Genomic DNA, 12663 nt, shown 5'->3' on the forward strand with positions numbered 1-12663 from the left:
GCTGCTGGATAATTTTTAACACTCTGGCATCTGGGTCTGCAACAGCTCCTCTCCTTCCCAGGCTGCTGCTGCTGGCATAGTGCTGTGTAGCACTGCCCCCTGCTCAGACTCCACTTCCCTCTTCTAGATCACAGTGCAGCTCCTACTCTGCACTGCAGCTGTAAGTATGTGCACCCCTTCCCATAATCCGGCTCTGGCCTCACAATAAGCTGCTCAATGCCACGATTTGCCAGTCACATTTTCAAACCCCTGGACTAGCTCGGGAAGATTGCCTACTATGTCGGAGGTTTAGGAGAGCTCCCTGAAATGCAGCGTTATCTTCTGCACATTCCAGGAGAGCAGGCAACTAGCCCTAGATAAAGCTGGTGCTCTGTTTGGCAGGCATCATCCAGCCACATTACTCTGCAAGATACCGGTGGTAATCAGTCACTTTACCACAATGTATATTTTTAGCAATTTTGGGGTCAATCCTATTCCAGGTGAAGGGTGCGAGTTGCAGTTGCAACAGCATTAAAACGCCAGCAACAGTCCAGCATCTCGCACCCTTCGTGGCCCGCTCCAAGCCCGAATTTGCTGAATTTTGCTCGCTGCCCTATGGGCTAAAGTTACTAAAGGGCAATTGGAGTAGAATTCGTAAAATTCTACTCCAACCCCTAATTATCACTTATTTTTAGTAAACAGATCACATTTCCCATAATTGTAATGGGAAATGCGATCTGCCTGGTAGTTACTAAAGATAAATTGTGAAAAAAATACCGGGGGAGGCCCTATGATAATAACGCCACCTGGGTCTCCTCCCGTTACCGGACTCCTGCTCCGCTCTAACAAGCAGAGCCGAGCCCAAAGCCGGCCCCAGTGATCAGCTGTGCGGTCTAAACTGCTAAAACAAAGAAAAAAAAATTAAATTGTCCAGGGACCGGAGATCGGTGCTGCGGTGATGTCCTCCCTCCGGTCAGCTGGTTTCCCATCCTGCACTGGAGCCTGGTCATCAGGTGACCGGGTCCCAGTGCAGGATGGGATGTCAGCTGACTGGAGCCATGGAGGACATCACCGGAGCCCAATCGCCGGAGGTAAGTGCAATTAAGTGAGGGGGGTCGCGGGCGGAGTCGCGATCGCGGTGGGCGGGGCTTAGCGGCGGCTGGTCGGTGCATGCACGGACACTTGTCGTGGTATTTTTTGCGAAAATACCGTGATAAGTGTGCGGAGGGGATTCGCAGGGACAGAGCTTTATCGCAAGCTCTGTCCCTGCAAGGAATTTTTTGTAAATCCCTGTATAATTGGCTGAATTCCCAATGCGAATTCAATCAGTAATATCACACTACAATTTGCATTCAAAATGTGGATTGTAGTAAATAGAACCCATAAAAGGAAAGGAGCTGAACCGAAAAATGTGCAGGGTAAGCGTATAGAAAATGAGATCCTCAATTATTCTCTGAATGATAGTATCTATTTGTAATATGGCCACTTACATATATTGGCAAGCCATGAGCCTGGCGTGGTTTAAACCAGGAGGCTGATGGGCTGGCTTGAGTGAGGATCATGTGCACAGATTTAAATGAGTAAAGGTGTCACGGGTGTGGTTTTTAGGCAGTTTATTTAACCCTTGGATTGCAGGGTTTGGACCTCTTTCCATGAAAAAAATTCCCCACCCTATCCTGCATATTTGCTGTATATTGTTAGCTATTTTTTCGGATGGGAAAGTATGACTTTTCATCAGCCCGGGTGTTGGGTGCACTCACCTTCATAGAAATTGTTGGGAACGTTTGTAACATCCTTACGGAGCAGGCATTTCCTCCTTAGGTCGAGATCGATGATGGAAGGTTGAGTTGAATACCGTAGGGTCATTGTTTGGCAACCACTGGGCGTTACCAGCCACAATGCAGTTGTTGCTGTTTGTTGAGTTTGCATTGTTGGGTTGCACTGTTTAGAGGTCGTCCTTTCTTGTCACCATACAATTTTTAATCTTTAATTACTGCCTCTGTGTCTTTATTTCTTAGTTAAGTACAGTTTATGGTGATCACACACTCAGGATACCCCTCAGCCATTAATAGGTTTAGACTAGTGGCTCCCAAATTTGCTCAAGGCACCCTAATAGTTCAGGTTTTAAGGATAGTCATGCTTAAGCTCTTAATACTTCATTCATTTTGATTTAGCTATCTGTTAGGGTGCCTAGAGGAATGAGTTTGGGAACCACTGGTTTAAAAACTTTGTTCATTTCGCAGGTCAGGTCAACGACTACACACATACGACAACCATGTTCAGAGGTTGACTAATACTCCCAGCATTCCTGATTAACACTATTCAGTCTGATCAGGATCACTGGTTGTTCTGGAACCGCAGAGATTTGACCAAATTAAGCAACAAACACTCCATGTGTGATCCAGAAATCTGCTTGTACAGACACTGGCAGCATAACAAATGTGATACCTTGTATCCCTGGATGTCCCCATTCTGTGATTCAAGTGGAGGCGGATCCCACGTTACATCGAGCTGCACAGCCGTGGCACTTTGTATGGCCACATTCTGTGGTGGAGCTGTGGGCACTGGTTAAAAGAGAACATACAGAGCAAGATCTGAATTTCTAAAGATCCGACAAGTGAAAAAACATTTGGACAATACATAGTTCGTAATATACACAGAAAATGAGAATGATTGGCATAAAGAAATACGGATAACTATGCTCATGTAACAAAACAGTAAGTTATCATTTCAAAGGCTCAAACTTGACAAGCAATGTCTGTCATCATTAGACACAGTACTTCTATACAATGCATTATATTGTATTGATCACATGTATGACCAAAATCATTACTGAGATAGGTAAACCAATGGGCAGCACAGCATAAACTAAAACTGCTCATCTCCTTATAATAATTTTCTTATTAGTAGCCTATAAAGAAAATGCACATACCACACAATACAATGACTAAATACACTTTATCAAGATTTAAGCAAAAAATGTACAAAATTATAACATTGAAAAATGCTAAAGAATCTTATATGTACATAGTGCCAATATATTATCCAGTGTTGTATAAACAGCAAATTGTATTCTGGCATAAAGGTGCGGAATCTTTATCATTCATAACGTACATTTTCGGTGCCCAATGACCTGCGATGCCGATATCGACCAGGCTACTATAGGGACCCGCGTTCATTGATCGCAGATCGCTATAGTCGTTGGTGAATACGTGGGGTGCTGTATGATCGATATCGATCGTCCAGCACACCCGGGAGATTGTACAATGATATCATTATCAATCGTCCCGTGTGTATGCACCACATTTCTTGCCCCAATGGAGCTTGCAACCTAATTCTCCAATCATTAGGACATGGAAGTTTTAGAGAACGTAGACAACAAATGAAGTATACCCTAGTAGTGGTCTCTGAGGGTAGTGTCGCCTGTTTTCCCCTAGTTTGCAGAATAATTGCAAAGTACATTGTGTGGTTTTAGGAGCGGTGATCTGCGTCATTTACCCCGATATCGCAGAGCACAGGCAGTTCTATCAGCTGTAGGACGGACCAGCACAGGCCACATCACATGCAACCACCTACGCCTAAAAGTCAGCGCCTATGATTTTGATATAATATTAAATGTGGTTCTAATTACAACATCCAATTTTCATTAATTTGCATGTTTGTATTGAGATTTTACACTGATCACTGTTAACAAGGAAAAAGACATCGCCAGGCAGATACAGTCCCACACGTGGAATTCATTACCTCCAGAGAACAGTTTCTGTCAACCTATTGACCTCTTTATGTTGTACTAACCACCAACTAAAAAAAGGAACATTCTGTATTTCCCAGGGTAGATTGGGAACGTGTCTTCTTGATTTCTAATTCTGCTCACAGTTAGATAACACTGCATTGGTTTGAAATCAGTGTTTTGATATACACTGTTATTTGGTCAAAGGATACTGCAATTAGCCCACATTTAATATTCAGGCAGGAAGGTTTTCACCCTGCATGTATTTTTTTTAGATAGTAGAAATCTGTGGCCAGGCCCAGATATTTTTTCATTGTATACCAGTATTCTCTTTAGACATGATTTCAATTGTTTCCTAGATAGCCAACCCAATAATTGCTGCACATTGAATCTGTTTATTACTTCAGTCCTACCTTATTTTCCTTGTCCCCTTATCCCCAATCCTTAAGCCGATTGCCTACCATCTATTTACTCAATTGTCTGTGTTATGACGGACATTCCCTATCAGTGGTCTCCTTGGCGGCATTTGTTCTGTGCTGCAGGGACATAACTAGGTATTTGAAGGCCCCATAGCTAAAGTTTGTAAAGGCCCCTATGTAAAATCCAATGGTGACAAATATAACACATATGTGACATGGAAGATTGGCCCCCTAAGCTCTGGGCCCCATAGCAGCTGCACACCTTGCACCTATAGTAGTTACGTCCATGCTGTACTGGTTTGAATAACGGAGGGCTCAAATGTGCCAGTAGTGACTTAAACCAGGAGGCTGGGCTTTGGCCTGGGTGGTGATCATTGTGTTGGTCCCAACCTATGAAATCCTTAGTGGGAGGAGTAGGGACAGAGCTTATGTAAGGCCAGGCTTACAGGCCTGAGGCCTCTTTCCTGGGAATCATTTGCCAGGTACTGTGTGCACAGTAAGCATATCCTATACTCACTTTTTCATTTCTGCTGTATTTCATTTTCACTCTTCCTCTTTCTCTGTCCCCCTTTTCACTTACTTTCTTATTCCCGTTTCCTACCTGTGCCCAGGTCTGAGCTGCTTTTCCCCCTGAGGCTGCATTCTCTGCCCCACGGTGCCTCACCATGGACCTCCCGCGCCGCTCTGCTCCTCCCCCCGCCCGTTTATTACATGCTCCTGCGCCTGCTGGGCCGGTCAGCAGTGACCAGTCCTGCGGCTGCTCCCGCCGACGCTAGCGCGTCGCGGGTATCACAGCGCCGGGCCGCGAGTGCGCGCGCCACGTGGCGCCGGACCCGGCACTCCAGTAACAGGGCCACCCCATCGGCTGCCTCTCAGCCTGATGCAGGTGGCCTCCATGCGGGCCGCGGGGATGGCGCTGATGACGCCACCTCCGCTGGCTCCTCCTATCTCTGTAGGCGGCCGCCATTTTAGGTTGCGGTGGTGGGTGGGGCCAGGGACCCTTTACAGTTAACCCCTACTGTGCTGCCTGGGTCTGCAGCCAGTTTTGCTGGGCCTCTCTTGCCTGCCTCTGTCCCTGTGCCTCTGCCTCCTGCTGCAGGCTTAGCAACCCCCTCACCACTTGCTGGCCAAAATGTGCCTCCAACCTTTGACCCCAGTGCAATAATGGGGCTTTTTGTTAATATGGCCACTACCTTGGCTCCCATGTTTGCTGCCATTCTGCCCCCTATTGGGCAAGCAGCGCCAGGCACCCCGGTCATTTCCCCCGCTGCTGCCTCCACGTCGCAGGCTGTGCCGTTGCATACGAATGTCGCTACAGATGTCCGCGCGACTGACGGCATTTCTGGGGATGGTCTGCCTGGCGGGCCTCTTGCTGTTGGGGTCCTATAACCTGCCATTGCCCCGGAGGGCCTTTCTACATCTTTTGCAGGCGCCGATGATTCCTCCAGGAACGCTGGTGACGAGGCATCCTCTGGTGCTCATCAATCCGGTAGCCATGCGCATCCCTCAGTGGGGGCGGTTGGTGAGTGTTTGTCTACTTCTTATTCTTCATGTAGCGATGCCAGTTATTCCTCCTCTGATGACTCTAGTGACATTAGGCCCTCCCAGAAGGCTCGCAAGGCGCGCAAGCGGGCTGCTAAGTTTGCTAGGATTGAGGCCGACAGGCGCTCGTGCAGGCCTCGGAGTAATCGCCACGCACCCCGTGATGACAAGGCGTCTGCTGACGCAGGGGTGGTACGTTGCGCGACCACTGCGCTACTGAGGGGCCTGCGCCCTAGCATTAAGGATAAAATACGGAAGGGACGTTATGTGGACGTATTCTTCCTTACAGATAACATGCGCAAGGAATTGCGCGCCACTAAGCGCAAAGGCGGTATTGGTTTGGAAGCTTTCCAAACTTATTCTATTTGGCAGGCTGGGATATTTGTCTTCTCGGCTTGCTACTTGGAAACTCGCCCGGCAGAACACCCCAATATCATTCGGTGCTTTAACCTTATTCATAGTATGCAAAGGTCCGGCCGCGTGTTTATGACGAAGAATTTAGTCGTAAGCAGGACAGGCTCCCCATAATTGACTTTGGGTGCAAGGATGTCGAGGTTTGGCTCGACGTCACCCAGGACCCCAAATTTTCCCCTACTGCAGTTAATCAGCGGTGATAATCAGGCCAGGCGCTAGCCGGCCTGGCCCGTCCAATGGTAGTAAGGGTAAGTGCTTCGCTTTCAACTCCTCTCAGTGTTCCTTTGGCCAGCTGTGTCGTTTTTGCCACCTCTGTAGCAAATGCGGCGATGCCCACCCAGCTTCAGGCTGTACAAAGCCTGTTGCTTCCCCGGCCTCTAGAGAGTCTGCCGGTCCGGGTCCTGCTAGTTAAAGCTTTCTTCCCTGTTTAATTGGAGGCCATGGCTATATGGCTAGCATGGTACCCAGACACAGTTGCAGCACAGTTTTTGAGTGATGGTTTTCAGTTTTGTTTCCAGTTTGACGTTAGCGTCAGCCGTGCCTGTGGGTTCTCCACGGAACCTTCGATCAGCAATAGAGTTGCCGCATATCGCAGGGACAAAGTCCTTAAGGAGGTGCGGCTCGGTCGCATCGTTGGCCCCTTTATTGATCCACCAATAGCGGGCTTGGTATTGTCCCCCGTTGGCGTGGTCCCTAAGACGACGTCCGGTGCTTTTAGGCTCATTCGGCATCTGTCTTGCCCATCTGGCCATTCAGTTAACGATGCCATTCTGCAGCTTTGCTCAGTGTATTATCAGTCCTTTGATGAAGCGCTGGAGCTAGTCAGGGCTCACGGACCCGATGCATTAATGGGCAAGGTAGACGTTGAGTCAGCGTTTCGCTTGTTGCCCTTGCACCCCGACTCGTTCAGGTACATGGGTTTTCGCTTGGATGACGGATACTACATAGACAAGTGCTTGCCTATGGGGTGTTCCGTATCCTGTGCGTATTTCGAAAGGTTCAGCACCTTTCTGCTTTGGTGCATCAAGGCTGGTCCCGGGGGGCACGGCATAGCCCATTACCTGGACGACTTTCTGCGCGTCGGCCCTGCTGATTCCCCACGTTGCGGGGTTTTGTTAAGATTCCGCTCAGCCCCCTTTTTTTCTTTTTTGGGGGGTTCCGATTGCCCGTGAAAAAACCTTGGGCCCTGTCTCCCGGCTGTCCTATTTGGGTATTGAAATCGATACCTCGGATGGCTGCTGCAGGCTTCTGTCTGAGAAAATTCTCAACTTAAAACATGCCATTCAGGATTGCATGGCTTAGGGTAAGCTGACACTGCGGCGTGCGCATCTCTCCGGGGATTGCGCAATTTCTCTCGCCGGGTGATTCCCATGGGTTGGATATTTTCCTGGAAGCTCCAGAGAGCCACCGCGGGCGTTCGTAGGGCTCACCATTTTATTTCGGCTCTCTGCTGAAATAAATTTATATATTTGGCTTTCTTTTTTAGCCAACTTTAATGGTGTTCTCTTGTGGCTGCCCCCTCCGGTCCCCAGCTAACAGTTACAGTTGTCACTGATGCGGCCGGCTCGTCGGGCTTTGGGTGTTACCTTCGAGAGTCATGGTGCGCTGCCCCTTGGCCGCCGGAGTGGTTTTCCAGGGGTTTATTTAAAGACCTGCTACTCCTTGAATTGTTTCCCATTATGGTGGCGCTGGAACTGTGGGCTCCTGAGTTGCGCGATAGGTGTATTGTTTTTAGATGCGTCAACCTAGGCTTTGTGCATGATGATAATGGGCAGCGCGCCTCTTCGTTGCCAGCCTTACGCTTGCTTGCGCAGTTTGTGCTGCATTGCCGAATCACATTTCGGGCTCTAACAATAGCATTGCTGACGCACTCTCATGTTTCCAGTGGGACAGGTTTAGGTCGCTTGCTCCTGAGGTTTGTTTAGTTGGGAGCCTTGCCCCCCCCCCCCATGCTCAGCCGGTCATCGATCTGGTATAGCGTGCCTAGCCTGAGCAATCAATGCTCCGGCCATGTTGCGGGCCTATCAGAAGGCTTGGTCCGTATGGGAAAGCTACCTCCATCACCGCGGAAGCAGAGGTGAGAGCACGCATTGCTCAATGCTTTCTTTTGTTTCGATTCTTTATGTCTCAGGTCGGCCCCATAGGTAACTGCGCGCATGCTGACGGACATTTCTTTATTCTCGCGACTGAAGGGGCGTCCTAACCTTACCAAGAGCTTTGGTAAGATCCTTAAGGGTTGGGCTCGCGCTCTCCTCGGCCAGTTAATAAATGAAGGCCGATCGATACTCCCTATTGCTTAAGCTTATAGCTGCGGTTCCGGATGTGGTGGTTTCCCATTTTAGGCTAATCTTTTCTGTTTAGCATTTTTCGATGGCGTGTCATGGCGCCTTCCGAATTTCGGAACTAGTTGCCCCTTCTAAATTAGTGGTTTCGCCCATGTCCCGTTTGGACGTCAGTATCAGGGGGGGGCTGTGTTGTGCTAAATACGGCGTTCTAAAACTGATCTATGGGTCGTGGCCAGTGGGTCTCCCTAGCTGCTTGCAAAAATGACCATGTTTGCCCAGTACATCTGGCAAAACTTTACATAGCATTGCAGCCTCTAATTGGCGGCGCATGGTTGCTTCATGCCGACGGTTCGCCTCTTAACAAATATCAGTTCCAATTCATTTAGACGCTGTTTGCTTCACATTGGCATCTCCCCTGGGGATTTCGGTACCCATTCTTTTAGAATTGGCGCAGCTACTTCTGCCGCCGCGGCTGGCTTGTCGGTTCCACAGATCATTGCTATAAGCTAGGCTGGTGGTCTCTGGCCGAAACTACTGTTACGTATTTCTTAATGTTTTATTTGCCTATCTGTCATGTGTTGTTCTTTGTTCTTCTTGTTTTATCTGTGTGTAGTTTGTCTTGTTATGTCTCCCCTGTCCATCCTACTCGGGTAATACTTGTCGCTTGTAACAAGTGGGGGTCTTGAGGGATTTTATTTTACCTGACTAGACGGACTAATTCGGCCAAACATACAGTCCCTCAGCAGGTTTTTGGTTTACCTCTCGCCAAGTTGTTTTGTCTTTTCCTCTCTCCATCCAACTCCCCCCCCACCCTCCCTAGTTTTTTCCTTATCGTTCTCTACTGTTGTCCAAGCTAATCTAGATTAAACTTAAAATTAAAATGCGTTTGTTCAATGTTTCATTAGGTAGCTAAAATTAAACTGGATATACAATATATCTTAATTAGCTTTAAATTTATACTTTAAGTTTGTCATTCAAATTAAACATTAATTACTGCTTAGTTTAGAATTTAGTTATAATTAAAAAAAAACAAAAAACAAATTGTGTTACGCTCCTGTCTGTTGCTTTTCTGTTATTTACTCTATCTTAAATTATTAAGGTGCATACACACGATCAGATTTTTTCTTCAGATATGGACGATAACGATTTAAAAATCGTTCAGTCGTTCATATCTGATGAAAAATCGTTCATATCTGACATGCCTGAACGATGGACGATCAACGATGCGCGTTCCCGTTTGTCAGATAACGATATCTGACATCTGATGGGTTTGCAGTCAGACTTGGACGATTCCATTCATTTTAATGCAGTTAAAAATCGTTCAATCGTTCAAATCGTTCAAAACTTTGGTCAAATCGTCCAAATCGTTCCAATCGTTTAATCGTTCAGTCGTTCATCTGACAAGTCTGACAAATCTGACCGTGTGTACGCTCCATTACATTTTATTGTAGCCGCAGTATGGCAATTTGGTGTACCCAAAGTGCTGGTGATACATCTAGGTGGGAACGATATTGGTTCCTGGATTGCCCTTGATTTACGGCTTGACTTTGTGTCAGATCTCCTCCTCATTATGGGTGCTTGGCCTTTATGTACTGTCATGTGGTCATGCATTACCCCTAGGCAGCAGTGGCGTGGAGCTCGTTCTCCTAAAGCTTTGGACGAGGCTCGTAAAAGATCAATGCTGCTGTGACAAAATTTATGCTGTCTCATAGAGGTTTTGTTATTTACACATCCGTTAATACGGTACCATGATAAGCATCTCTATAGGCCTGATGGGGTGGTGATGACGGAGGCTGGTTTTTGTTGTGGGAAGTTTGTTCGCTAGCATAGGTCAGGTGGTTTAGTGTGTATGGTGGCGGGCTGCGATTCTCAGGTAGAATCTTGCATTGGCGGGAAGTACGGCTTATCATCAGCCCGGGTGTAGTGTGTGTGCATTGGGTGTGCTCACCTTCTATCTATTTGTAGAGAAGTACTGTACCACCTATACGGGGGCAGTACAGCCATCTAAGGATGGGATTGTGTTTGGTAGAAGGTCTATACTTGATACCCAAGTGCAGAGTTTGACATCCACAGGGCAGACTCCGCCCGCAATGCCGTGTTTTGTTGTTGAGTTTGCATTGTTGGGCTGCTCTGTGTAAGTGCCGTCCTTCCAGCCACCATACAATATTTAAAATAATGAAATTAATTTCTTAATAAATAGCTGACCTGTTTTAAAATCCATTACTGTCTCCGTGTGTTTATTCTTAGATAAGTTTGAAGTGTTTATATTTTATGGTATAATGATCACATACGCTGGGCAGACATCAGCCGTTACTAGGTTTAGAATAACGGAGGGCTCGAATGTGCCAGTAGTGACTTAAACCAGGAGGCTGGGCTTTGGCCTGGGTGGTGATCATTGTGTTGGTCCCAACCTATGAAATCCTTAGTGGGAGGAGTAGGGACAGAGCTTATGTAAGGCCAGGCTTACAGGCCTGATGCCTCTTTCCTGGGAATCATTTGCCCGCCCTCCCGTACCCTAGGGTTCATTGTTTGTTAGCTATAATTTTGTGTGGCGGGAAGTACGGCTTATCATCAGCCCGGGTGTAGTGTGTGGGCATTGGGTGTGCTCACCTTCTATCTATTTGTAGAGAAGTACTGTACCACCTCTACGGGGGCAGTACAGCCATCTAAGGATGGGATTGTGTTTGGTAGAAGGTCTATGCTTGATACCCAAGTGCAGAGTTTGACATCCACAGGGCAGACTCTGCCCGCAATGCCGTGTTTTGTTGAGTTTGCATTGTTGGGCTGCTCTGTGTAAGTGCTGTCCTTCCAGCCACCATACAATATTTAAAATAATTAAATTAATTTCTTAATAAATAGCTGACCTGTTAAAATCCATTACTGTCTCCGTGTGTTTATTCTTAGATAAGTTTGAAGTGTTTATATTTTATGGTATAATGATCACACACGCTGGGCACACATCAGCCGTTACTAGGTTTATAGAACTGTTGCTGAATAACTCAGTTCCTCTTAGACAGGCTTATCAAACTTATTATTGGGGGTTTACAATCTCATTTAGCCTTGCTTAGAGTTACTGTACTTGTTGCATGGAAACACTGAAGGCAGCTTAATGGGCAGACACAATATACACAGCCTATCAATTCATTAGAAAACGGTGGAACCACTAACATCACTGAGGAACAGAATACATCATGTCTCAGTGCTGTCACTGTTTTCTAGTTAATCCATAGCCTTCATTCCATGAATATGGTTTCAGCTCACAAAAGCTTTTCTCCATTGTGTATGCCATGGGTACACAAGTATTAACACTGCGAAACCTAAGTATGGTCATTGTCAGTGGGTCCTGTTTAAATAAAGTTGTATGTGTTCAATATATAATGTCAGAATAATATTCACAACATATTTGCCATTTATGGTGTAAATGTATTTACATGATCTCATAGGGGTAGATTTATCAAAGCTTGGAGAGTGATAAAGTACCAACCAATCACCTCCTAACTCATTTTTCAAACACAGCCTGTACAATGACAGGAGCTGATTGGTTGGTACTTTATCCCTCTCCACTTTCTCTCTCTCCAAGCTTTGATAAATCTCCCCCATGGAGCACTAACATTAATCATTGTCAGGTCTAAAAGACTCACCTGCTTCTCCAACAAATACTTCTTGGGGAACACTAGCTGGTCCTTCACCAGCTGCATTGTACACGCTCACCCTGATCTCATACCGCTTGTGTTTGTTCAAATCTGAGACAGCAGACAACACAGAGGTGGGGTGTTATGGAATGACAATGTTTGAATTTCAAGAAAAACAAGATGGCACCTTAGTGGCCGCTCGAGAGGTGGGACTGCAGCACAGTCCAAAATTCAAATAGGGGAAGCACACCAGCTGCCCTTCTAAACATCACTGGCCGGGACTCACAGGCAGTTGGTTTGGCTCCCTATTTGAATTTTGGACTTCACTGCAGCCGCCATTGACTGTACACTATTATACCTTTGTACAAATGTGCTGTAGAACCAGTTATTAGTAACTGAAAACGGTCCTAAACTTGTATGTGTCCAGTGATTTTAGTCTTAGATAGGGATGTGCAGGCTCAGATTAGTTTGGATTTTCCCGCCAGATTCAGATTTTTTTCCGTCAAAAATCGGGTCTCAGAAAGAGGCAAAACGTCATCTTTCATGGACAAACATAATCATTCCTGGACAAAAGTCCATGAAAGATGATGTTTAGCCATGAAAGATGACGTTTTGCCTCTGAGACCCCATTTTTGGCGGGAAAAAAAAAAATCTGAATTTGG

General features: G+C 46.6%; 1 protein-coding gene across 2 annotated transcripts in view; it reads right to left on the reverse strand.

Moving 5' to 3' along the window:
- SDK2 (sidekick cell adhesion molecule 2) overlaps positions 1 to 12663 on the reverse strand; it is a 764937-nt gene that overhangs the window by 134331 nt on the left and 617943 nt on the right. For both annotated transcript variants that reach the window (XM_088474541.1, XM_088474538.1), the window contains exons 35-36: positions 12011 to 12112; positions 2428 to 2543 (exon numbers count right to left, since the gene is read on the reverse strand). In XM_088474541.1, the coding sequence (XP_088330667.1) occupies positions 2428 to 2543; positions 12011 to 12112 (218 nt within the window). The remainder of the gene's footprint in view (positions 1 to 2427; positions 2544 to 12010; positions 12113 to 12663) is intronic.

This window comes from Taudactylus pleione, unplaced genomic scaffold (assembly GCF_031769625.1).
Source record: "Taudactylus pleione unplaced genomic scaffold, aTauple2 ptg000016l, whole genome shotgun sequence".
Taxonomy (NCBI): Eukaryota; Metazoa; Chordata; class Amphibia; order Anura; family Myobatrachidae; genus Taudactylus; species Taudactylus pleione.